Source organism: Dipodomys spectabilis, unplaced genomic scaffold (assembly GCF_019054845.1).
Source record: "Dipodomys spectabilis isolate Male_0828 unplaced genomic scaffold, ASM1905484v1 ptg000176l, whole genome shotgun sequence".
Classification (NCBI taxonomy): Eukaryota; Metazoa; Chordata; class Mammalia; order Rodentia; family Heteromyidae; genus Dipodomys; species Dipodomys spectabilis.
Genome location: NW_024870853.1, coordinates 2,746,345 through 2,773,246, shown reverse-complemented (window position 1 = coordinate 2,773,246; position 26,902 = coordinate 2,746,345). Strand labels below are relative to the sequence as shown.

The 26,902-nt window shown below is 37.3% G+C and overlaps 1 protein-coding gene across 1 annotated transcript in view; it reads right to left on the bottom strand.

Moving 5' to 3' along the window:
* Tex11 (testis expressed 11) overlaps window positions 1-26,902 on the bottom strand; it is a 225,849-nt gene that overhangs the window by 50,653 nt on the left and 148,294 nt on the right. The window contains exons 22-25 of the mRNA XM_042694880.1: window positions 22,166-22,206; window positions 20,672-20,767; window positions 12,242-12,312; window positions 4,619-4,735 (exon numbers count right to left, since the gene is read on the bottom strand). Coding sequence (XP_042550814.1) covers window positions 4,619-4,735; window positions 12,242-12,312; window positions 20,672-20,767; window positions 22,166-22,206 — 325 coding nt within the window. The remainder of the gene's footprint in view (window positions 1-4,618; window positions 4,736-12,241; window positions 12,313-20,671; window positions 20,768-22,165; window positions 22,207-26,902) is intronic.

The following is a 26,902-nucleotide window of genomic DNA, read 5'->3' as shown; positions in this document are numbered from 1 at the left end:
ACAAAAAGAGGAAGAAGACATTGGAATGACATTTTATTTTTTCCCTTTTCTTTTTGGTATTGAGCTATACCTCCAGCCCTTTTTTGCACTAGTTATTTTTGAGAGAGGGTCTAATTTCCTGTCTAGGCAGACTGTTGGACTGTGATCCACCAATGTTATGCTTCCCATCATAGCTAGATGACAGGTATACATCGCTGCACCTATCTAGTGTCATCTCATAGACTTTTCTACCCAAACTGACCTTGAATGGCCTCAACTGTGATCCTCCTGCTCTCAGCCTTCCACATAGCTGAGGTTACAGATGTGAAGGAATTTGTAATCAGATGTGAATGCATACAAATTAAGATCTCTATGGTAAGCTCTAGAACATTCACTAAGAAACTAACTAAAAATACTTTGTAAAATTTATTAAAGGAACTAAAATATTACATTAGAAACATTAACTTAATACCGAAAAAGGAGGGCAATCAAACAAAAAGTCTGACATATAGAAACAAAAAAAAGCATAAAATGACAGAAGAACATATAGGAAAAACATTACAACTGCCTAGATTAAATATAAGAAAAGGAAGAAATTGTCACAGTTAAAGCATGGCTATACTCTGTTGCAGAAAATAGACATTAGATCCAAAGAAGACAATAGATTGATTGAAAAGGGATGGAAAAGGCTGTAAAGTTAGAGACTTCAACATCCTGTTGTAAATAATAGCTAGAACAACTAGGTAGAAAAGCATCCAAGACATAGGATGTTTAAACAGCACTATAAACAAACTAGGCCAAACAAACATCCATACACTATGCCATCAACCTAAATCCTATGAATACCAAAATGAAAAGATGCCCACAAAAAACATGTACTTGACTGTTTATCATAGCCTTATTCATAACTGAAAATTGGAACCTGTCAATGCCCATCAATGGATGAATAGATGAAAAAAATTTGACATATCTATATAATAAAATGTTTTCAACTTTAAAAAGGCATGAAATATTGATACATACTCTGCTATGGAAAGCCTTGAAAACACGTGAAGTTTTCTAAAAGAAGCCAGTCAGAAAAGACTATGAATTATATGACATTTATATAAAGTACTTAGAATAGACAAAACTATAGAAAATATATTTGGGATGGTGGCAGGGATAAAGAATAAGTGCCAGTAGGGAAGGAGTTTTTTTGTAGGATGATTATGTTCAAAAGACATTATATTTATAGTTGCATATGTATGAATATTCTAAAAAGCATTAAAGAGTACATGTAAATGGGTAAATTTAAGATGGCAGTGAGGAGCGCTGGTGGCTCACGCCTGTAATCCTAGCTACTCAGGAGGCTGAGATCTGAGGATCGCAGTTCAAAGCCAGCCCGGGCAGGAGAGACCGTGAGACTCCTATCTCCAATAAACCACCAGAAAACCCGAAGTGGCGCTGTAGCTCAAGTGGTAGAGCGCTCGCCTTGAGCTGAAGAGCTGAGGGACAGCGCCCAGGCCCAGAGTTCAAGTCCCACGGCTGACAAAAAAAACAAAAACAAAAACAAAAAAAGATGGCAGTGAGGCTTAATGGAACCATGTTTATATAGCATGCATGAGGCCTTGGTTTCATTTTCAGTATTATTAAAAATAAAAACAATGAGTGAACTATAATGCCCACAAACTATACCTCAAAAAGTGTGTTAAAAATCAAGGTAGGGGGGCTGGGAAGTTGGCTCAGTGGTAGACTGCTTGCCTCACATGCATGAGGCCCTGGGCTTGATTCCTTAGCATCACATATGCAGAAAAAAGCTGAAACTGGTGCTGTGGCTCAAGTGGTAGGGTTCTGGCCTTGAGTTAAAGAGCTAAGGGACAGCGCCCAGGCCCAGACTTCAGCCCCTCCCCTCCACCAATAAAAAAAAAATCAAGGGCTGGGAAGGTGGCTCAGTGGTAGAGCGCTTGCTTTGCATGCATGAGGCCCTGGGTTCGATTCCTCAGTACCACATAAGCAAAAAGAAAAAAAAAGCCGGAAGTGGCGCTGTGGCTCAAGTGGTAGAGCACTAGCCTTGAGCTGAAGAACTGAGGGACAGCGCTCAGACCCAGAGTTCAGACCCCCATGACCGGACCCAAAAAAAAAAAATCAAAGTAGGGTTGGAGGCATGGCTCAGTTGGTAGACAGCTAGCCAATGAGCAAAAGTTTGAATCCTAATCTCAGATAAAGAAAAAAAAATCAAGGAAAAGGATCAGGAAACATTTTGTGTAAAATATCAGTAAATATTTTAGGCTTTTCTAAGCACATACACTTGTTTTTATGTTTCTTTTTTAAATTTTCACTCACAATCCTTTAAAAAAGTAAAAAAAAAAAAATCTTTCTTAGTGTATAGGCTGTGCAGAACCAGTTGGTTGTTTACCCAGCCCTCTTCTAGAGAAAAAAGATGTGAATATTGACAAATTGCAGTAATGTTTTTATGTTTTTTTCACTTCCCCTTAACTCATACTGAGAAAAATCGAGGCAATGGTGATAAGACTATACAGTCTATCTGTATTCCTTTGTCATCTAATTTGGAAACACTTGAAGCTATGAGTGTTTAGAGAACAGAGTACAGCTGTACACAATACACTTCAAAAATAGTCTGAAACTGAGCATGATAGTATGTGCCTGTCATTACTGGAAAGTTGGGACAGGTTAATCATGAGTTTGGGCCATGCTGGTCTACAAAGATGAATTTGAGGACAACTTGAGCTACACTGGAGACTAAAAATACATACATACATACATATATACATACATACATAAACAAACATATAGAGGAAGTGTGGTGGTGAGCACCTGTAATCCCAGCACTCAAAAAGCTGAGGCAGTAGGATCTGGAGTTCACGTCCAGTCTGGGCTACATAGTGATACAGTGTCTCAAAACAACAAAACAGACAAATTGACATAGAATAAAAGAGAACAGTTATCCAGGTGTCAGTGGCTTATGACAAACTGGAGATGTGGCTCAAGTTGTACAGCACCAGCAATGAACAAAAAAAAAGCTGAAAAATAGCAAGAGTGCAAGCCTCTGAGTTCAAGATCCAATACTGGTACACACACACACACATACACACTCACATATATACACACACACGTGTTAGAAACAAAATAAATAAGAACTATGTTTAAGAGTTGTGATGTTTTCTTTCTGTCAATTTGATCTTTATTTACTGAGATACAGTTTAAGAAATCCAGGACCATCAGCTGAAAAGGAACAACTTTTTTTTGGTGGTAATGGGGCTTGAACTCTGGGCCTGAGCACTGTCCCTCAGCTCTTCAGCTCAAGGCTAGTGCTCTACCACTTGAGCTACAGCACCACTTCCGGTTTTCTGGTAGTTTATTGGAGATAAGTGTTTCACGGACTTTCCTGCCTGGGCTGGCTTTGAACCACGATCCTCACATCTCAGCCTTCTGAGTAGGTAGGATTACAGGCGTGAGTCACCGGCGCCCGGCAGGAACAACTTTTTAAAAGGTAAAAGCACTATAGAAGAACTGGATGTTTCTAGTATTTTTAGTGAATAAAAATGCCTATTAAGAAATTAATTTCATTTCCTATGTTAAGAAACAGACTTGTTTTCTGTTTGCTATGTTTTTCTCTTGGGCCTGGTGGCTTTATACATGTAATTGTAGCTATTTCAAAGGCTAAGATCAAAGATCACAGGCCCTAGCTAGCCTGGGATAAAAGGTTGTGATACTTCATCTCAGTGAAAGAAGATTGCACACCGGTCTTTGCAGCTATATGCTAGGAAGCACAAATTTGTAGGATCACAGTCCAGGCATAGGCTCAAGCAAAAAAGTGAGATCTTATATCAAAATGACCACTACACAAGAAAGGGGCTGGAGATGTGACTCTAGTTGTAGAGCACCTTCCTACCAAGCATGAGTTCATATTTCTAGTACCACCATCAAGGGATGGAGGGAGAGAAAAAGAGGGAACCAGATTCAGGCAAAGGTAAGTGATTCAGGATTGTTTTTTAAAATGAGTCAATGAAGCTGGGTATAAGTGGCTCACACTGGTAATCCTAGCTACTCAGGAGGCTAAGATCTGAGGATCATGGTTCAACGACTGTGAGACTCATCTTTAATTAATCACCAAAAAACCCCAGATATGGTGCTGTGGCTCAAGTGGTAGAGTGCCAGTCTTGAGCAAAATGACTCAAGACATAATCCAAGTTCTAACTTCAAACCCCAGGACTGACAATCAGTGAGTAAAAACAAACAAGGGAAATAATTTCAAATAATTATCGAAGCTTTATAAATAGATTAATTCTTCCATAGAAAAATACATGAAAGGAAACATTAAGTGGAGGGTAGACTTCTATGGGCCACATGTAGTTACAGGAAGACAATGAAGTAAAGGATTTTAAGGAAATTATTAAAAAAAAAAAGTGGTCCGTGAAAAGGAACACATTTTAGCAGAAGGCATATTTAAGCTTAAAGGAAGAAGCTAAGCCAATATAACCTTTACTTGTTAGAAGGGAATTAGCCATTGCAAACCTTTGAAATCAAGATGTTGCCAGAATGGTGGAAAGTGTTCTCTGAAGTCAACAAAAACTGTATCAGGGAAAGTAAACACCAGTAGCACTTAACTCTCATCTTTTCATTGAAGGTTGCACATTACCTCTTCAATAGTTGTTACAGCTTTTCTTCCTTGTGCAAGATCAATTGAAGTTGCCAAAAGCAAACATGTACTCTTTGCAATCAGAATTACTTTATCAGAAGGACAAAGCAGGGACAGCTGATGAAAAATAACCAGAGCATCAATGAATAGTGAAAATTATGTCAGGTGAACACAATCAGAATGAAAATCAGCAACATCCTGTCTGACAGAAAAGTCAGCTGGAAAAGCACATGACACCCTAAAAATGAAACAGACTGTAACCCTGATTTATAGTTTTAATTTTACATTTCTTTCTATTGTTTTTAGCACCTCCTAGAGATAAAAAAGCTTCATTTCTTCACTTTGCATATCTTTCTCAGTGACAAGTGCTGTCATTTGCTCCTGTATTTCTAGCTAGTGATTCACTTCTCAATTTATGCTACAAATTGTAAGTGATTTTCCCCTGGCAAATATGTTCCCCACTGGATTGAATGGAACTGAAATTAGTACATATATTGTCCTTGTTGAAGGAGACAATGTCAAATCATGACAAGTATTACAGATAACTTCAGCATTAAACCTTGCTCTTCACTTAAAAAAACCAAAAACCTCTCAGGTTTGGGCTACAATAAAACTCCAGGCCATTTTGATTCTACATGCCAATCTCACAAGAATTCTCACAAATATCAAGACTAAGACTGATTTACCCACCTTATTAAGATGGTGATTATACTTGAAGTTGCTGAGACTCTTAATTTACTCCCCTCATATTTAATAACCACAATCACGACCATCACTGAATTAATAGCATCTCAAGACATCCAGTGTTTTAAATCTCAGGCTATTCTTAGGTAAGATTAAAGAACTGTGCTACATAATCTCTCCAATTCTTTCCAACTCTAAAATTCTAAACACTTGATGACCTTAATCTATAAGATTATACATTTCTAAATATGCAGTAGGAATATTCTCTAGCCCTTCTCTTTTATTCCTTCATTAATACCCAATCCTCTTTTTGGCATTTAATCTCTAGGCTAATAACCACTTTTAGATGCTTATAATTGTATCCAGGTATCAGTAGATCAATTTGTAATCATAGCTACTTGAGAGACTGAGAATGGGAAAATCACAGTTTGAGACCAGCTACAGCAGAAAAGTGCAAGAGACCTTTTCTCAACTCATAGCTGAGCACAGTGGTACACATCTGTCATCCTAGACTATGTGGTAAGCTGAGATTGAGCAGATTGTGGCTCCAGGCAGCCTGGGAAAAAGTTACATGAGACTCTTCATCTCAATGGAAGGAAGCTGGACATGGTGGCAAGAATCTATCATCTCAGAAACTACACAAAGCATAAAATATGTGAATTATAGTACAGCCACATGCTAGGGACAGAAAGCAAGACCCTACCTCAAAAATTATTAATGAGCCAATGGCTCATGCCTGTAATCCTAGCTACTCAGGAGGCTGAGGTCTGAAGATCGCAGTTCAAAGCCAATTCAGGCAGGAAAGCCCGTGAGACTCTTATCTCGAACTAACCACCAGAAAATCGGAAGTAGTGCTGTGGCTCAAGTGGTAGAGCACTCACCTTGAGCTGAAGAGCGTAGGGACACTGCTCAAGCCCAGAGTTCAAGCCCCACGAATGACAAAAAAAAAAAAAAAAAAAACTAATAAAAAATAGGACTGGATGTGTGGCTTAGTGATAAAACACCTTCGTAGCAAGTCCCATAATGGGAAAAATGCTTTTAATTCAAAACAAATTTGCAAATATTCACACAACACTCCTTTTAAGAAAATATGAGCTGGAGGAAGATGGCAGAGGAGAAGCTGGAGGCTAAACAAACTCTCGCATAGAAACCAGTTTTATTGTTCTGGTAAAAAGTCCAAGACTAGAAAGTCACACCAAGTGTGCCATCATACTAAAGAGAGTTTGGCCAGAGAGGGAAAATTCAGGCAGCTTAGTTAGACAGATTTGAGCACTCATGGGTGTCCACAGCAGCAGTGGCGGCTGCTGCATTGGCTACTGTATCAACAGAGAGAGCCTGGGACAAAGGCGCCAGAGGCAGTGTGCAAGCAGATTCTACTCACAGCAAGAACTGAGAAGGAGCAGAAATCTTCATCCTGCTGACCACAGACAGTTGCAGACTGTGGACAGCCCAGAAACCAAGGGAAAGGCGTGAGTACCCCACAAAAAATTTATTTAACAGGATGCTAGCAGAGAACTCCCCAAATATGCAAAAAGATAGGCCCATTCAGATACACGAAGCCTTTAGAGCCCCAAATAGTCCAGACAAGAACAAGACATCCCACAGTCACATTGTAATCTGCACAGGATCAATTGAGACAAAGTAAAGGATCCTTAAAACTCTTAGGGAGAAAAGATCAATCACCTATAAAGGGAAACCAATCAAAATAACTTCAGATTTCTCAGAAGAGACCATGAAAGCAAGAAGGGCCTGGAATGATGTATGCCACACCCTAAAGACAAACAGCTATCAACCAAGAATACTGTACCCAGCTAAATGCCCCTTCATAATGAAGGACAAATAAAAACTTTCCACAGCAAAGAAAAATTGAAACAATATATCTTCACCAAAGCAGCCCTACAAAAGATACTTAAAAGATGTCCTACACATAGAAAACCAACAAGAGCACGATAAAGGCCAAGAAACAGCCCCCAAACAGAGAAGCAAATAATCATAGGAAGAACCCAGTTGTCAAACCCCCCAAGAAGGTAGATAACATGGCAGGAACTACCAAATACCTCTCAGTCCTAACTCTCAATATTAATGGACGTAACTCTCCAATTAAGTGACATAGATTGTTTAGCTGGATCAAAAAGCAAGATCCTTCTATTTGCTGCCTTCAAGAGACACATCTTGCCCACAAAAACAAACATATTCTCAAAGCGAAAGACTGTAATAAAATCTACCAAGCAAATGGCCCACATAAACAAGTGGGAGATGCAATCTTAATATCAGATAAAATAGACCTCAAATTAAAATTAACTAGAAGAGATGAAGAAGGTCATTACATACTAATTAAGGGATCTTGCCTTCAGGAGGATATTACAACTCTAAATATTTATTCACCAAATATTGGAGCACCCAAATTTATCCAAGAAACACTACTTTCCCTAAAATCTCACATAGATCCAAAGACATTAATTGTTGGGGACTTTAATATACCACTATCCCCGCTGGATAGATCAACCTGGCAAAAACCTAACAGAGAAATCTTGGATCTAGATCAACTAAACTTAACAGACATCTACCGAATATTTCACCCAGCAGCATCAGAATACACATTCTCAGCACCACACGGAACATTCTCTAAAATAAACCACATTTTAGGTCACAAAGCATATTTGTCCAAATTCAAAAACAATGAAATTATGCCCTGCTTTCTCTCAGACCACAAAGGAATAAAATTATAATTCAACACCAAAAGCCTCCAAAGATAATCCTGTAACATATGGAGGCTGAACAACACACTGTTGAACCACCAGTGGGTCATGGAAAAGATTAGAAAGGAAATTCAAATGTTCATGATATTCAACAAAAATGAACACACAAATTACCTCCTCTGGGACAAGGAAAGGCAATACTCAGAGGCAAATTTATAGCTCTGAGTTCCTACATCAACAAATTGTAGAGATCTGAAACCAACAATTTAACAAGGCACCTGAAGCTCCTTGAAAAAGAGCAACAAGCTAAACCCAAATCCAATAGATAGAAACAAATAGTTAAAATTAAATCAGAATTAAATGAATCACAGTCCAAAAAAATAGAAAAAATCCACAAAACAGTTGGTTCTTTGAAAAAAAATAACAAAATTGACAGACCCTTAGCAAATCTTATCAGCAAAAGAAGAAAACACACCCAATTAAACATACTCAGAGATGAGAATGGAAACATCACCACAGAAAAACCAAGACTTAATACATTATAAGGGAATACTTCTCAAACCTTTATGCTACTAAGTTTAAGAATCTGGAAGAAATGGAAGAATTCCTAGCAAATATTGACAAGATGACTTAAATCAACTTAACAGACCCATATCAAGCTGAAATAGAAACAGCAATGAGACCTCCCACCCAAGAAAAGCCCAGGACTGGATGGATTTACACCTGAATTCTACAAGGTCTTCAAAGCAGAATTCACATCAATATTCCTCTAACTCTTCAATGAAATTGAAAGTTCACTACCAAACTTTCTATGAAGCCACTCTTGTCCCAAAACCAGGCAGGGACTCATCAAAGAACATCGATGTAAAACTTCTCAACAGAATTTTGGCCAACCAACATCAACAACTCATCAAAAAAATCATACACCATGATCAAACAGGATTCATTTCAAGCATGAAATGCTGGTTCAACATATGCAAATCAATTAATATAATTCATCACATCAACAAGATCAAGGATAAGAACCACATGATTATCTTAACAGATGCAAAAAAAAGCATTTGACAAGATCCAATACCCCTTTATAATGAAAGCTCTGGAAAAACTAGGAATCCATGGAACATTCCTCAATATAATAAAGGCTGTGTATGACAAATCCACAGCCAGCATTATACTTAATGGTGAAAAGCTAAAGCTATTCCTCTAAATTCAGGAATGATACAAGGATGTCCACTTCTCTGCAATTTAGCATTAGAATGCTTAGCAAGAGCTATATGACAAGATGCAAACATCAAGGGGATAAAAATAGGGAAAGATGAAGTAAAACTCTCCTTTGCAGATGACATGATCTTATATTTAAAGAACCCCATGTACTCTACTCCCAAGATAATTGAGCTTATTCAAAGCTTGGACAAATAAGTAGGGTATAGAATTAACCCTCAAAAAATCAGTGGCTTTTCTGTATGCCAATAACGAGAAGAGCATGGCTGAAATCAGGAAAGCAATTCTTTTTGTAATAACCCCACAAAAAATAAAATACCCAGGAGTTGACTTAAAGAACTGAAGAACCTCTATGATGAAAACTTTAAAAACCTGAAAAAGTAAATTAAAGCAGAACTAAGGAAGTGGAAAAACTTCCCATGCTTCTGGATTGGGAGGTTTAACATCTTGAAAATGGCAACACTGCCAAAAGGCTATCTACAAATTAAAAGTTATACTTATCAATATTCCAACCTTATTCTTCAATGAAATAAAAGAAGCAACCCAAAAATTTATATGAAACGTAGAAGACCCCAAATAGCAACAACAATCCTTAGCAAAAAAACAGTGCTGGAGGAATATCAATACCAAATTTCAAACTCTACTACAAAGTCATAGTAATCAAAAAAGCTTGGTACTGGCACAAAACAGACCTGAGGACCAATGGAATAGGACTGAAGACCCAGAAATGAACCCACAGACCTATAGCCACCTAATCTTCAACAAGGGAGCTAAGAAAAGTAGAATGGAAGAAAGGCACCCTCTTTAGTAAATGGTGCTGGCAAAATTGCTTAATCACTTGTGGAAAACTAAAGCTAGATCCTTATATATCACCCTGCACCAGAATCAACTCCAAATGGATCAAAGACCTCTTAGTCAAAACAGACACCCTGAAAACATTACAGGAAGGAATAGGAGAAACTCTAGGGCTCCTTGGAACAGGCTGAAATTTTCTTAATAAAGACCCAGAAACACAACAAATCAAAGAAAGTTTGGATAAATGGGATTGCATGAAGTTGCAGAGCTTCTGCATGGCAAAGGACATAGCTAGCAAGATCAATAGAAAGCCCACGGATTGGGAGAAGATCTTCACTAGCCATACAATGGAAAAGGGTCTCATATCTAAAATATACTTAGAACTAAAAAATTAAAACCCTCAACGAATCCTCAAAGAAACAATCGCCCCATTACTAAATGGGCTAAAGTCTTAAAGAGAGGCTTCTCTGAAGAGGAAAGAAGGATGGCCAATAGACACATGAAGAAATGCTCAACTTCTCTAGCCATAAAAGAAATGCAAATCGAAACAACATTGAGATACCACCTCACCCCAGTTAGAATGGCTAGAATCAAGAAATCTAATAACAACAGATGCTGGAGAGGGTGTGGCTGAAAGGAAACCCTACTGCATTGTTGGTGGGAGTGTAAACTTGTTCAACCACGTTGGAAAGTAGTGTGGAGGTTCCTCAAAAGACTCCACATAGAGCTCCCCTATGATCCAGCAATTCCACTTTTAGGCATTTATCCAAGGCCATACTAAAACTACTAGCATACCTGTTTATTGCAGCATTATTTACTATAGCTAAGATATGGAACCAAACCTGATGCCCCTTGTAGATGAATGGATCAAGAAAATGTGGTATATATACACAATGGAATTCCATGCCTCCACCAGAGAGAATGACACTGCCACATTTGTTAGGAAATGGAAAGACCTGGAAAAATTATATTAAGTGAAGTAAGCCAGGCCCAAATGAACATAGGTCCCATGGGTTTCCCTTATTTGCAATAACTAGTGTATGTCTAGGACAAGCAGAAAAGATCAAAAGGTATGTGCATATGACCATATAAGATGATGCTAAGTGAAATGAACCCTAAGATAGGGACACAAGAGGTTTTATCTTTCTTTCTGTTGTTTTAAATGTACACATAATGTACTATGTCATTTTTTGTTTCTTTTGTATGTTCTTCCCCCATGGCATAACCCTTGTTTTCACTGTATTTGATTCCAGTGCCCTGTATCTTGCATATACACTTTTCTAATTTGTGGAGGGAAAGGGATATAAGAAAAATTTTAAATAAGGATGCAGGTTGATCCATTGTAACAAGGAGATGTACAAGACACTAGGTTGAAAACTAACTTTATAACTTCAGGGCGGGGGGAAGGAGTTGGAGAGGTGAGGAGGGAAGGGATGGTAGGGGAAAAACAAAGGAGAGGGTAACAATGCTCAATAGGAAATGTATTCATTACCTTACTCATGTAACTGTACCCCTCTGTACAGTATCTTTACAATAAAAATATATATTTAAAAATATGAAAAATCTTGAACTTCTTAGCTCCTTTTTCATCCCCTGCCTGCTATGTCCAGATACTTATTCTATAATTCTATAGACTTATTTGCATAGGCCTTCCTAATATGTTGGTAACTTGCAACTCCTTGGCATATTCCTACCCAGTGTAAGGCATTGCCTGAAATCCTTACAAACCTAAAGGAGTGACTTTATAATGGTAGCCCTTTAGGCTCCAGGTGGGTGTTTGTGATATGTTTGTGATTTGTCTGACATCCTTTTTTTGTGCCAGTTCTGGGGCTTGAACTCAAGGCCTGGGTACTATCCCTGAGATGTTTTGCTCAAGGCTAGTGCTCTACCACTTGAGCCATAGCTCCACTTCTGGCTTTTTGGTGTTGAATTGGAGATATGAGTCTCACATATTTTCCTTTCCAGACTGTCTTTGAGCCATGATCCTCAGACCTTAGCTTGCTGGGTAGCTAGGATTACAAGAATGAGCCACCAGTTCCTAGCTCAACATTCTTATATTATGTTCTTTAGCAAAGGGATTGTCTTTGGTCATTTCTGCTTAGACACACATTGCAAATTCCTAGATTAAAAGTCAATCTAAATCTATACTTAGCTGTTTACCGTAACAGTAGTAGTTAGAACCTTGCTGTGTCCATATATGAAGTACTTATTAGAAAATACTTACATTATAAGAAGCCATTAAAAACTCTCTCATTATCATTGGTTCTTTCTGAGACTGTGCTGCCAAGTTCCAAGCTGAAAGTTAACACAAAATGTGAAAATTATGAACATCTACTATGTAGTTACTATCATTGTAATCTCTAGGTAATATATTACTAAAGGAACTCTTAGTGGTTAAGAAATTAACTAGAGGTGTGTAGAGAAATTTATTTTCAGGTAATTTTACCAATTCCTGTCACTTGCAATCTTCCACTACAGGCCAAGTATAGTGAAGGCACTGTTGATTTTGATTTTTTTTAACTAGGGACATAAAAAAATAATTTTTGACCTTTAGCAAGGGTTTATTTTAGTATGACAGGTTAATGGAAGGAGGGAGGAAGGGAGGGAGGGAGGGAGAGAGAGAGAGAGAGAGAGAGAGAGAGAGAGAGAGAGAGAGAGAGAGAGAGAGAGAGAGAGAGAGAGAGAGAGAGCGCCATACTCTTTCTTAAGAATAGCATGGCTCAAGCTCCATTAAAAAAGGTGGGTTTCTTTTGTTTTGGTGTGTGTGTGTGTGTGTGTGTGTGTGTGTGTGTGTGTGTGTGTGTGTTTATGCTGATAATGGGGCTTGAACCTAGGGCCTGGTTGCTGTCCCTTAGCTTTTACAATAAGTCTGGCACTCTAACACTTGAGCCGTAGCTCCACTTCTGGCTTTTTTCTGGTTAATTGGAGATGAGTAAGATATGCCTAACCAGGCTACCAACTGCAATCCTCAGACCTCAGTCTCCTGAGTAGCTAGGATTATAGATGTGAGCCATGTGTATCCAGCTCTATTACTGTTCTTTTTAAATTTTTTATTCTATTGCAAAGATGCTGTACAGAGGGGTTACAATTACATGAATAAGGTAATAAGTACATTTCTTGTCAAGCATTGTTACCCACTCTATTACTGTTCTTTATATCGCCCTTTTCCCTTAACCATATCCCAATGTTCCACTTTTTATTGGATATATTGCCCCCTCCTTGGTTCCATATATGCAATACTCATGTTGCTGAGACTGGCTTATTTTGTCTAACATGGGAACCTCTAATTCCAGACATTTTCTTGAAAATATCATAACTGTATTCTTTCTGGTTAAAATCTCAATGTGTATATGTAATTCATTTTGATTACCCATTCATCCATTGATAGATATCTAAGCTGATTCCATAACTTGGATTACTATTACTATTGTACTATTTGGGATAGTACAATAATAAACATGAGTATGCAGTTATCTCTGTGGTTAGCTGATGCTGATTCTTTTGGGTACATAGAAGTGATCCAGTTGGGTCATAGGAAGATCTATTTTTAGTTTTCTGGAAAACCTCCATAGTGCTCTCCAATGTTATTGGGCTAATTTATATCCCAAGCAGTAGTGTATAAGAGCTCCTTTTATTTTATTTTAATTTTGTATATGTGTTTTGGGCATGGGAGTGTATACCTATAGCTTCATCCACTTGGAAGGCAAAGATCCGAAGGACTATACTTTGTCTTAACCCAAGCCAAAAGATAGGGAGGTCCTATCTCAACAAATAAGCTGGGCCTAAGGGTATGAATCTATGATCTCAGCTCTTCTGGAAGCATAACTAGGAGGACCTGTGTCCAAGTCCAACACAGGGCAAAAATGTGTCACCTTATCTGAAAAATAAAGCAAATATGACAGGGAGCCATGGCTTCAGTAGTAGAGCACCTACTGGGCAAGCACATGGACCTGAGTTCAAATCCCAGCATTGCCCAAAAAAGAGTTCTTTTTCTCTGTATCCTCATCACAATTTATTTGTTTTGTTGATGACAGGCATTCTGATGAGGGTGAGATGGAATGTCAATGTGCATTTTCCTGATGGCTATAGATGTTAGACTTTTTTCATGTAATTATTGGCCATTTGTGTTTTTCCATTTGAAAAGTCTTCAGTTCATTTGATCACTGTTGTTTGGGTTATTTGTCCTTTTGTTGTTTCAATTTTTTAATTCTTTATATATTCTGGATATATATCTCCCTGCCAAATGAATATCTGAAAAAAGATTTTTCTCCTATTCTATATATTTTTTTATTGTGAAAATACTGTACAGAGGGGTTACAATTACATGGGCAAGATAGTGAGTACATTTCTTATCAAGCACTGTAGCCTCCTCCTTTGTTTACCCTTCCCATCCCTTCCCAGCCTCCCTCTGCCCCCACCAATACCCCCCCCCGACCAAAGTTGTAAAGTTCGTTTTCGACATGACAACTTGTACTTCTCATTGTTGCAAAGGGTCCACCTGTATCCTTATTTAAACGACTTGTTTTTCCCCTTCCCCTCCACAAATTATACTGACATCAAATACAGTGAAAGCAGGGGTTATACTGTGGGGGAGGGAAATACAAAGTAACAAAGAAATAATCTTATAAATGCGTTAGAAACAAATGCATGAAAGAAAAAAAAACATTTAAATACATATCTTAGGATTCATTTATCTGACCTTTTCTGCTTGACTCATACATATACTAGATATTGCAAATAAGGGAAACCATGGGACCTATGTTTCTTTGGGCTTGGCTTACTTCACTTAATATAATTTTTTCCAAATCTTTCCATTTCCTAACAAATGGGGCAATGTCATTCTTTCTGATGGAGGCATAGAATTCCATTGTGTAAAGATACCACATTTTCTTGATCCATTCATCTACTGAGGGGCATCTGGGTTGGTTCCATATCTTAGCTATGATAAATAATGCTGCAATAAACATAGTTGTGCTGGTAGCTTTACTATGGTCTTGTTTGTAAACATTTGGGTAAATGCCCAAAAGTGGGATTGCTGGGTCATAGAGGAGCTCTATGTGCAATCTTTTGAGGAACTTCCATACTACTTTCCAAAGTGGTTGAACGAGTTTACACTCCCACCAACAATGCAGTAAGGTTCCCTTCTGTCCACATCCCCTCCAGCATCTGTCGTTATTAGAGTTCTTGATTATAGCCATTCTAACTGGGGTGAGGTGGTATCTCAATGTTGTTTTGATTTGCATTTCTTTTATGGCTAGAGAGGTTGAGCATTTCTTCATGTGTCTATTGGCCATGCTTCTTTCTTCTTCAGAGAAGTTTCTCTTTAAGTCTTTAGCCCACTTATTTATTGGGCAGTTGTTTCTTTGAGGATTTGTTGTTGGTGGATTTAATTTTTTGAGTTCCAAGTATATTTTAGATATGAGACCCTTGTCCGTTGTATGGCTAGTGAAGATCTTCTCCCAATCCGTGGGCTTTCTGTTGATCTTGCTAGCTATGTCCTTTGCCATGCAGAAGCTCTGCAACTTCATGCAATCCCATTTGTTCAACCTTTCTTTGATTTGTTGTGTTTCTCCTATTCTATATTGTATCATTATTCTCTTAACTGTTTCTTTTGCTGTGCAGAAGTATTTGAATGTAATCTCATTGTCATTTCTTGCTCTCATTTCCTGAGCTTCTGGAGTCCTATTCAAAAACTGTCACTACAACTGTATCTTAAAGTGTTTTCCCCTATCATTTCTCCTAGTAATTTCAAAGTTCAAGATCTTATATTGAGGTTTTTGATCCATTTTGCGTTGATTTTATATTGGGTTTGTTTGTCTTTTACATGTGGATATCTACTTTCCCAAGTATCACTTACTAGAAGAGGCTTTTTTTTCTCCAATGTATGTTTCTGCAACTCTGTGAAGAGTCAGATTGTTATACCTAAGTGGGTTTGTTTCCAGATCCTTTATTCTATTGATCTGTTCATTTTTGTGTCAGTACCATGTTATTTTTGCTACTAAGGCTCTGTACCATAGTCATAGTTTGAAGCCAGGTATTATGATACAGAATATGTTTCTGCTCAGAATTGCATCAGCTATTTGGAGTTTTCATAAGAATTTTAGAATTGTTTTTGTCTATTACTGTGAAGATCGCAAGTGGCTGCTTTTGGGGGGGTAGGGGAGACGATGCCTATTCATTTGATTACTTATTAATTGGATGATGTGTTCTTTTGCTGTTTAATTTTTTGAGCTCTTCATATAGTCTAGATAATAATCTTTTATCTGATGATGGGAATGTTAAACAGGAAACTGGAAGTAGTAACCAGCAGGAGGGTAAAAGGAGAAAGTTAATGAGGGGTTATATGGTCAAAACTCTTAATACACATATTTTTTATAAGTAAAAAAACTAAAATTGCTTAAAAAGGGAGAGAGACTAAGGAGGAGTAATTGAGGGTGTGCATTTGATGAAAATATATTATATACATGTAACAAAATATCATAATGATACCTCTTTACAAAATTAACATATAGAAACAAAAGAGAGACAATCTTACATCCATTTTGAGTTATTTGTGTGTGTGTATGTGTGTTTGTGTGTGTGTGAGCGCGCGTGCATGAGCGCGCACCAGTCCTGGGACTTGAATTGGGGGTCTGGGGTTGTCTTTGAGATATTTTTGCTCAAGGCTTAAGCCATAGCTCCACTTCCAGTTTTTTGTTTCTTGAGTTTTTGTAGCTAATAGGAGATAAAGAGTCTCACAGACTTTTCTGTACAAGCTAGCTTTGAACCACAATACTCAGATCTCAGCCTCCGGAGTAGCTAGGATAATAGGTGTGAGCTATCAGTGTCTGGTTGAATTAATTTTTGTACAGGATCAGAAACAGAGGTCCACTTTCAGTCCTATACATGTGGACTTCAAATTTTCCCAGTACAAATTAGTTGAAGAGACTATCTTTTCTCCAACATATATTTTTGGTACCTTTGATAAAAGTCATGACTTTAGATGTGTTTTATTTCTGGTTCTTTCATTCTATTTCCTTAATGTATATGTCTGCTGTTGTGCCAGTGCCATGTTGCTTTTGTTTCTATTTTTCTGTAATATGATTTTTAAGTTTGGTGTTGTGATACCTCCAGTATCTGTTTTTATTTTTAGTGTTACTTTTGCTATTTGGTGCCTTACATGTTTTTGTGTGTTAATTTTAGGATTAATTTTTGTATTTCTATTAAGAATGAAACTGACGCTGTGTGTGTGTGTGTGTGTGTGTGTGCGCGCGCATGTGTATGTGTGCGTCTGCTGGTACTGCATCTTGAACTCAGGATGCTATCCATTAGCTGTTTTGCTCAAGGATGGTACTCTACCATTTGAACTATACCTCCACCTAATGTTTTTTTGCTCATTGAGATGTCTAACAGATTTTTCCTATCTGTACTAGTTTCCAACTGTGATCTTCAGATCTTAGCCTCTTGAGTAGCCCAGATTACAGGCACTGGTGATGTTCCCATTTTTGTCTAATTTTATTTGGGTATGTTCTCTTCTTTTTTTAGTCACATTTGCTAAGGTTTTGTCAATTATATTTTTTCAATGAATCAAACCTTAATTCTTTCTAGGGTTTTTTAGTATCTAATTCATGTACTTCTGGGTCTAATTTTGATTATTTCTGTCTACTAGTCTGGGGTTTGGCTTGTTCCTGTTTTTCAAGGAGCTTGAGATTCATCAGTAAAGTGTTGATTTGAGATTTCTACAATTTGTTGATGTAGGCAATCAGCACTATAAATTTTCCTCTGAGTACTGCCTTTTCTGTGTCCCAAATGAGCACGTATTTGGTGTATTCATATTTGTTAAATTTCACAAATGTTTGAATTTCCATTCTAATCTCCTCAGTGACCCACCGGTCATTCAGAAATGTGTTGTTTAGTCTCCACGAGCTAGATAATTTTCTGTGATGGCTTTTGGAATTGAGCTCTAATTTTATTCCACTGTGGTCTTACAGGATGCTGGGAATAATTTCACTTTTTTTGAATTTGCACCATTTTCTTTATGACCTAAAATATGATCTACTTTGGAGTATGTTCCATTAACTGCTGAGAATGTATATTCTGATGCTGGTGGATAAAATATTCTGTAGACGTCTGTTTAGTTGGTCTATGCAATTATTTAGGTTTGTATTTTCTTTGCTGAGTTTTTGCCTGCATGATCTATCCAGAGGTGACAGCAATGTATTGAAGTCACCAACAATCAATGTGTTTGGATCTATGTGTGTGTTAGGTTCAAAAGTATTTGTTTGATGAAGTTGGGTGCTCTAGTATTTGGTACACAAATATTTAAAATTGTTATATCTTCCTGTAGGAGATCCCTTTATTGTTAGGCAATGTCCTTCTTTGTCTCTTCTCCCTAATTTTATTTTATTTTAATTTTTGTCAGTCTTGGGGCCTGAACTCTGGGCCTGGGTGCTGTCTCTCAGCTCTTCAGATCAAGGCTAGTGCTCTACCACTTGAGCCAAAGGGCCACTTTTAGCTTTTTCTGCTTTTGTGGTGCTGAGGAATCGAACCTAGGGCCTCATGAATGCAAGGCAAGCACTCTACCACTGAGCCACCTTCCCAGCCCCTCTCACTAATTTTAATTTGAAGTCTATTTTATCTAATATTAGGATTGCTATTCCAGCCAGTTTATGGGGGCCATTTGCTAGAAAGATTTTTTTCTAGCTTTTCACTTTGAGAATATGCTTGTTTTATTGTTGTTTGGTCTCATCTTTCTATAGCTAGTAGTAATTCTGACATAGGTATGTGATTTTTTGTACTTGATTTTGTTTGTATATTGTATTATGTTTATCAATTTGCACATGCTAAACCATCCTGCTTACTAGAATGAACTCAATTTGTTCATGGTGTGTGATCTTTTAAATGTGTTGTTGAATTTAGTTTGTAAGTATTAAATTAAGGATTTTGCACCTATGTTCATTGAGGAAATTGATCTATAGTCTTCATGTTGAGTCTTTTTCTGGTTTTGTTATTAGAATAATACTGGCTTCATAGAATTGAGTTTGGAGGTGTTGCTTCCCTTTGTATTTTGTGGGATAGTTTGAGAAGCATTGGTGTTAGTTTTCATTAAAAGCCTAAAAGAATTTAGGGTAAATCTGATGGAAGTGACTCTTTGTTGGGAGATTTTATTTTTGCTTGAATTATTTTTTACCCAAAGATTTTTTTTTCATTTTGTCATGTAGAGTAGAACTGGTAAGTCAAATCAGATTCACTCATTTTCAAAGTGAGCTAATTGCCTTTTTACTACTGAGGACTTTGTGGGGTGTGGGCTGGGGAGGGTGTTCTGGGACTGGGGCCTGGGTGCTGTTTCTGAACTTTTTTGCTCAAGGCTAGTACTCTTAACACTTGAGCCATAGTTCCACTTTTAGGATTTTTTAAAATGTATTTGCACAAATGGTTTCAATGCAACATGTCAATTATTGGGCAGAATGCATCTAGATCACTGTCATAGCTATCATGCTCCTTCACCTCTCCCAATTCCACCCATTCTTTCAGTTTCCTACTCACATATTCTATATGTACTTCAAATATTATTTATTGCCCCACCATTCCTCTGTTGCTTCAACTGTGTTATTACCTAATTTTAAAAACCTAAAATTATTTCTAACATTATAAATTACTTTTGTCTGTTTTTCCATATGCAATATTGCATATTGCATTGTGCAATATGTATTCTTCAATGTTTGGCTCCTTTTATTCAAAATTATATTTGTGGGGCTGGGAAGGTGGCTCAGTGGTAGAGCACTTGCCTTGCATGCATGAGGCCCTGGGTTCGATTCCCCAGCACCACATAAGCAAAAAGAAAAAAAGCCGGAAGTGGCGCTGTGGCTCAAGTGGTAGAATGCTAGCCTTGAGCTGAAAAGCTGAGGGACAGCGCCCAGGCCCAGAGTTCAGGCCCCACAACTGGACCCCCCCCCAAAAATTATATTTGTGAGATTCACTCATATTGTTGCATGTAGTCAATTTCTGGTTGACCATACTCATAAATAATTTAGACAATCTAGACAAGGATAACTTTGAGGGCCTGAAATTATAATTCACTATTGTGCTCTTCAATTATTCTCTATAGAAAATGAACAAAATGATTTAGAATCATGGCTCAGTTGGTAGAGCGCCAATCAATGAGCAAAGTGGCAGGTACCGAGTTTTAGTACTGGTCTTGCAATAAAAAAGAAGAAAAAGTAAAGATGAACAAAACTGAAAACTGAAGGGCTGGGAAGGAGGCTCAGTGGTAGAGCGCTTGCCTTGCATGCCTGTGGCCCTGGGTTCGATTCCTCACCACCACACAAGCAGAAAAAAAAAGCTGGAAGTGGCGCTGTGGCTCAAGTGGTAGAGTGCTAGCCTTGAGCTGAAGAGCTGAGGGACAGCGCCCCGGCCCAGAGTTTAGGCCCCATGACCAAAACCCCCAAAAAACTGAAAACTGATACTGAATTCCCTATTACTATGTACCAAGTACATATAATGTTTCATATTAAACCCTTAGTAAGTAACCACATAAAGTACATATACTTTTTATCATATAAGTAATGAAACAGAGATTAAGCAACTTATACTACCCATAGCTATAAAGAGCAGAATTTGAATCCACAACTGATTCCTAGTCTCACACTATTCCCCGAATGCAATTTTCATTTACCTATCTTCCGAAACCAGTGAGCTTCATTAATCCTGTTATCTTCATTAATTCTGTTATTCTGTTGTTCATCACAAAGCTGAGTAAGTTTCAGGAGTGCTACATCAAACAGGAAAATGTGATACTGAGGCCTTTTATCTTATACTCTAGAAAAGTTGTTAACTCTGCTTATTAAAACAATCACACATGAATTCGAATTCAACAAGTTCTCTTCGTGTGTGTGTGTGTATGTGTGGGTGCATATCAACAATAATTAAAATGACAAAAAACCATTGCCAACCTCCAAAAAGCAGTTAATTCAGGCTTTGAGAAAACAAATGCATCTTTAGAGAGATTTATAATTTTAATTGGTGTATTCATTTACCATGTGACATAGAAAGATATGATTTACATGTAAGGAAATGAACAGGAATGATAATTAAAATCCTGAAATGATGCTTAGCAAGTGAGAGTCTCTAGGTTCAATATTTAGTACCAAGAAAACAACCCCTTAAAAAGTCTAAAATTGAGAGTGAGAATTGGAAGAGTACCAATAGACTGGCATAATAATTTATTGTTATTTATTTCATTCAAAATAAAGATCAGTGTAGAACCAGAACATGCTTTCATTACCAGAAAGTACTTATTATGCTTTCATTGCCAGAAAGTACTTATTACTTACCCAATACTTTTCTGAGAAATAAGAATGTATACCAGTAAAATTTTCTTCATTTGAAAAGCTTTGGCTTCAAATTGGTTTGCTATGTTTAATGCTCTGATGACAGGAAACTGAGGTATAAAAATGAACTGCAGTAATAAATGCAATAGAATTTCTAAGGTATGGAGTCTTTGGTATGTTTTGAGTGTTAAAAAAATAAATTCATGGGCATTAGAAATAAAAAGACCTGTTATAAATAAAGGATACCTTCTAAGAAAGTGGGGTGAAAATGTGATGTTGCTAGAGATTAGTTTGCATTAAGTAGTTAAAAAGTAGTATGAGTAAGTAGAGGATATGACAGATGGGTAGATAGGCAATTCAATGTAGGAGTGTTGAGAGGGTGAGTCTCATCAAGGTATAATGCATGCATATATGGAGATGGGGAATAAAGCTCCCTTGTACCACTAACTGATGCTAATAAAAAATAAAAGTGTTAACAGTGTTAATTTGGTTTAGAGAGCATGAAAAACTAGCAGAGTTTTGGGCTTGATATCTTTTTTATTACATGTTCAGTTCATAGATTAGGATCATGTGGAAATTTGAGAGAAAAAAATCAGTAAAGAAAGAAGGGAAGAACAGAAGAGAGGGGCATGTCTTTAGAACAAACTAAAAACAGAGCTGAAGTCTTTTCTTTGCTTGTGGATGAAGAAACCAAAATAGACTTCTATGGTCAACATTAATAAGGAACACAAAGCTGAACTCAAATATTAGGTTGAAATCTGTGTGCTTAATGTACTTGAAGAATTCAATGGAGGATAGAGGCAAGTTAAAGAACTGAAAATAACCAAGGAGATATTTACCTGTATTGAAGTAAGTTATAAGTCTATTCATTTCATTCTTTCTAAAAAAAATAAAGAAAAAAGTTTTCAATTGTTCTAAACCTTCACTATGAATGAAACACTGAAAAAGATACTATTTTAAAATGGGACTAAAAAATTTAAAGGGTGTAGTTCATTGTTCAAGGCTAAAATTTACCCCTTTAATGCACCCCTCCCCCGCCCATGACACAGTTACTTATACCCAGTGCTTCCACACTTCTAGTTCTCTTTTTTTCTTTTTCTTTTGCCAGTCCTTGTGCTTGAATTCAAGGCCTGGGCACTGTCGCTGAGCTTCATTTGCTCAAGGCTAGCACTCTACCACTTGAGCCACAGTGTCATTTTCAGCTTTTTCTGTTTATGTGGTACTGAGGAATCAAAACTAGGGCTTCATGCATGCTAGGCAAGCACTCTACCATTAGGTCATATTCCCAGCCCCATTACTTCTATTTCTGCATCCACTTTTATCAGAGGATTTCAGTGACATATATGGTTTTATATTACAGGCTCATTAAATTTGAGAGTAAGTGATAACCTCTGTCATTTATAACCTGTGTTTTTGTAGTGGGTCTTGCTGTGTATGTGTGCCAGTGCTGGCATTTGAATTCAAGGTCTGGATACTGTCCCTTACCCACTGGCCCTCCTGCCAAGCTTTAAAAACATTGAAAAAATAGTTTTATTATTATTAACGTGTTGTACAGAGGGACTACCATTTTATGTCAGGTAATGAGCAAGTTTTTTTCTGGACAATATCATTGTTTTCTTTACTTTATCCTGGACTTTTTAAGGAAGGGTAATTAATAACATGCATTATTATTAAAATGAAGTTTAGAACCATTATTTCAAATAAAATATATAGAAATCTTCTAAGAAAAGATAGGGCTGGGTATAGTTTAGTGGTAGACCATTCATCTAGTGTGCATGAGGTCTTGGGTTCATCTCTAGTGATTGGAAGGAAAGGAGGAAGGGAGGAAGAAAGGAAGGAAGAGCATTTCTACCAGAAGTAGATGGAGAGCAGAAGCTTCAAATTTCCAGGTTTGTGAAGCATCCCATTTAAAAAGCCATTGCTCTAATACTGACCTCTCATTTTACAGATGAGTAAACTAATATGGTAATACACAGTTAGAATGGCTATAACCAAGAACTCTAATAAAAACACATCCTGGAGTGGATGTGGACAGAAGGGAACCTTACTGCATTGTTGGTGAGAGTGTAAACTTGTTTAACCACTTCGGAAAGCAGTATGGAGGTTCCTCAAAAGACTCCACATGGAGCTCCCCTGTGACCCAGCAATCCTGCTTTTGGGCATTTACCTGAATGATCACAAACAAGGCTGTACTAAAGTTACCAGCACAACTATGTTTACTGCAGCATTATTTACCATAGCTAAGATATGGAACCAACCCAGATGCCCTCAGTAGATGAATGGATCAAGAAAGTGTGATTTTATATATATATATATATATATATATATATATATATATATATATATATATATATATATGGAATTCTATGCCTCCATCAGAAAGAATGACATGGCCTCATTTGTTAGGAAATGGAAAGACTTGGAAAAAATTATATTAAGTGAAGTAAGCCAGGCCCAAAGAAACATAGGTTCCATGGTTTTCCTTATTTGCAATAACTAGTATATATCTGGGACAAGTATAAAAGGTCAAAAGCAATATACATATGACCAGATAAGATGAAGTTAGGTGAAATGAATCCTAAGATAGGGACACAAGTGGTTTTTTCTTTCTTGCTATTGTTTCTAATATATTTATAAGGTACCATGTGATTTTTTTTGTTGCTTTGTATGTCCCTCCCCTATGGTATAACCCCAGTTTTCAGTATATTTGATGTAGGTATAATTTGGGGAGGGGAAGGGAAAAAACAAGATGTTTAAATAGGGGTATAGGTTGACCCATTGCAACGAGATGTACAAGACACTGTGTTGAAAAACGAACTATCCAATTTAGGCAGAGGGAGGGGGAGTGTAGTTGTGGAGGTGGGAGGGAAGGGATGGTAGGGGGAAAACAAAGGAGGAGGCAACAATGCTTGATAAGAAATGTACTCATTATCTTGCTCATGTAACTGTAACCTCTCTGTACAGTGTTTTCACTAAAAAATTATTTTAAAAATCTGGTGACAGAGATATTTTTCCAGGTTGATGCAGTTAGTGACAGTCAAGTCTACTACCTATATCTCTTGGACTTCCTATCATGTTTCTTTAAGCAGTATGAAAATTTCAGCACATGACTTCAACTTTTCAGTTCTACATTATGTAGACTGGAAATTGCCACTGTGTCCTAACAGGTAAAAAGCTCAACAAACTAAAAACAAAAGACAACTACTTTTATTAAATCCATAAAACAGTGAGGAAAAGTTGCAAGCCACTGCCACAAAGACTGAAGAGACAGGAGTGAGTATAGGGAATCACATTTTACTGAAGTAGTGACTCACTTTGGAAACTGAAGCAAGATACATACATGAGAAGACAGAAATTATGCTTTTCATGAGCATAATTTGAATTAAAATTAAAATTTTAAATTGTAATTTTTATAGATTTAAACAATTATATATATTTTTATAAACATTTATAAAATTTATAAAATTTTATTTTTGTACTTTAAAACTTTAGATTTTTTAAGTTATATTTTATTAAAATTTAAATTTATAGTTTTAAAACTGCCAGACTCAGAAAAAAAAACCCTCCCATAACAATTTAGATGTTACAAGAACAAGGAGACACACATGGACTATCTGCATCTATCTTCTGCATTCAGATGCCAAGATACTGTAAACTCTTCCAAATAGAGACAATACTGGAAGTCTTAAAAGTCACCTAGTAGATGGGCACTGATGGCTCATGTCTGTAATCCTTGCTACTCAAGAGGCTGACATCTGAGGATACTGATTTGAAGACAGCCTGGGCAAATAAATCTGAGAGACAACTCCAATTAATCAGCAAAAAGCTGGAAGTAGAGATGATTAGGAATTACAACACTTTTCTGCTTGTCCTAGACATAGACTAGTTATTGAAAATAAGGGAAACCATGGGACCTATGTTTCTTTGGGCCTGGCTTATTTCACTTATATATATATATATATATATATATATATATATGTATATATGTATATATATGTGTATATATATGTATATATATGTTTGGGGTATTTTTTGCCGGTCGTGGGGGCTGAACTTTGGGCCTAGGCACTGTCTCTCAGCTCTTCAGCTCAAGGCTAAAGCTCTACCACTTGAGCCACAGTGCCACTTCCGGCGTTTTCGGCTTATGTGGTACTGAGGAATCGAACCCAGAGCCTCATGCATGGGAGGCAAGCACTCTACCACTGAGCCACCTTCCCAGCCCTCACTTAATATAATTTTTTTCCAAGTCTTTCCTAACAAATTGGGCAATGTCCTTCTTTCTGATGGAGGCATAGAATTCTAGTGTGTGTGTGTATGTGTATATATATATAATATTTTCTTGATCCATTCATCTACTGAGGGGCATCTGGGTTGGTTCCATATCTTAGCTATGGCAAATAATGCTGCAATAAACATAGTTGTGCTGGTAACTTTAGTACAGCCTTGTTTGTGATTATTTGGGTAAATGCCCAAAAGCAGGATTGCTGGGTCACAAGGGAGCTCTATGTGGAGTCTTTTGAGGAACTTCCATACTGCTTTCCAAAGTGGTTAAACAACTTTACACTCCCACCAACAATGCAGTAGGGTACATATGACCATAAAGATAATGTTAAGCGAAATGAACCCTAAGATAGGGACACAAGTGGTTTTTTCTTTCTTGCTATTGTTTTTAACGTATTTAAAATGTACTATGTGTTTTTTTGTTTCTTTTGTATGTTCTTCCCCCATGGTATAACCCCTGTTGTCACTGTATTTGACTCCAGTGTCCTGCATCTTGAATATACATTTTTCTGATTTGGGGAGGGGAAGGGAAATAACAAAATGCTGAAATAAGGATACAGGTTGACCCATTATAACAATAAAATGTACAAGACACTATGTTGGAAACGAACTTTACAACTGGGGGGGGGGAGGGAGGAGTTGGGGAGGTGGGGAGGGAAGTAAGGGAAAAACAAAGGAGGAGGTAACAATGCTGGATAGGAAATGTACTCATTACCTTCCTTACTCATGTTACTGTAACCCCACTGTACAGTATTTTTACAATAAAAAAAAACAGGAAAGAAAACTCTAGTCAAACAAACAAACAAAAATAAAAGAATTAGAGCACTTGCCAGGCCGGTGGCTCACGCCTGTAATCCTAGCTACTCAGGAGGCAGAGATCTGAGGATAACAGTTCAAAGCCAGCCCAGGCAGGAAAGTCCATGAGACTCCTATCTCCAATAAACCACTGGAAAACCAGAAGTGTTAGAGCACTCTCCCTCAGCTGAAGAGCTCGGGGACAAGGCCCAAGCCCAGAGTTCAAGCCCCACGACTGACAAATAAAAAATTAGAGCACTAGTCTTGAGCTAGGCTATAGAATCATCTAGCTCTGAGTTCAAGCCCTAGTATTAGCATTAAAAAGTAATCTATTACCCATGTGTTTGGGATAATAGATATTATCTGTGTTTTAGAATATTAAACATCACCCATCTTAGCCACATTGCTTAGTGATTAGCAGTTAATAGATACATGAGCAAATTTATTACTCCAACTCCAAACATTTAAAGTATAAACTATTAGGCCAGGGGCATGGTTTA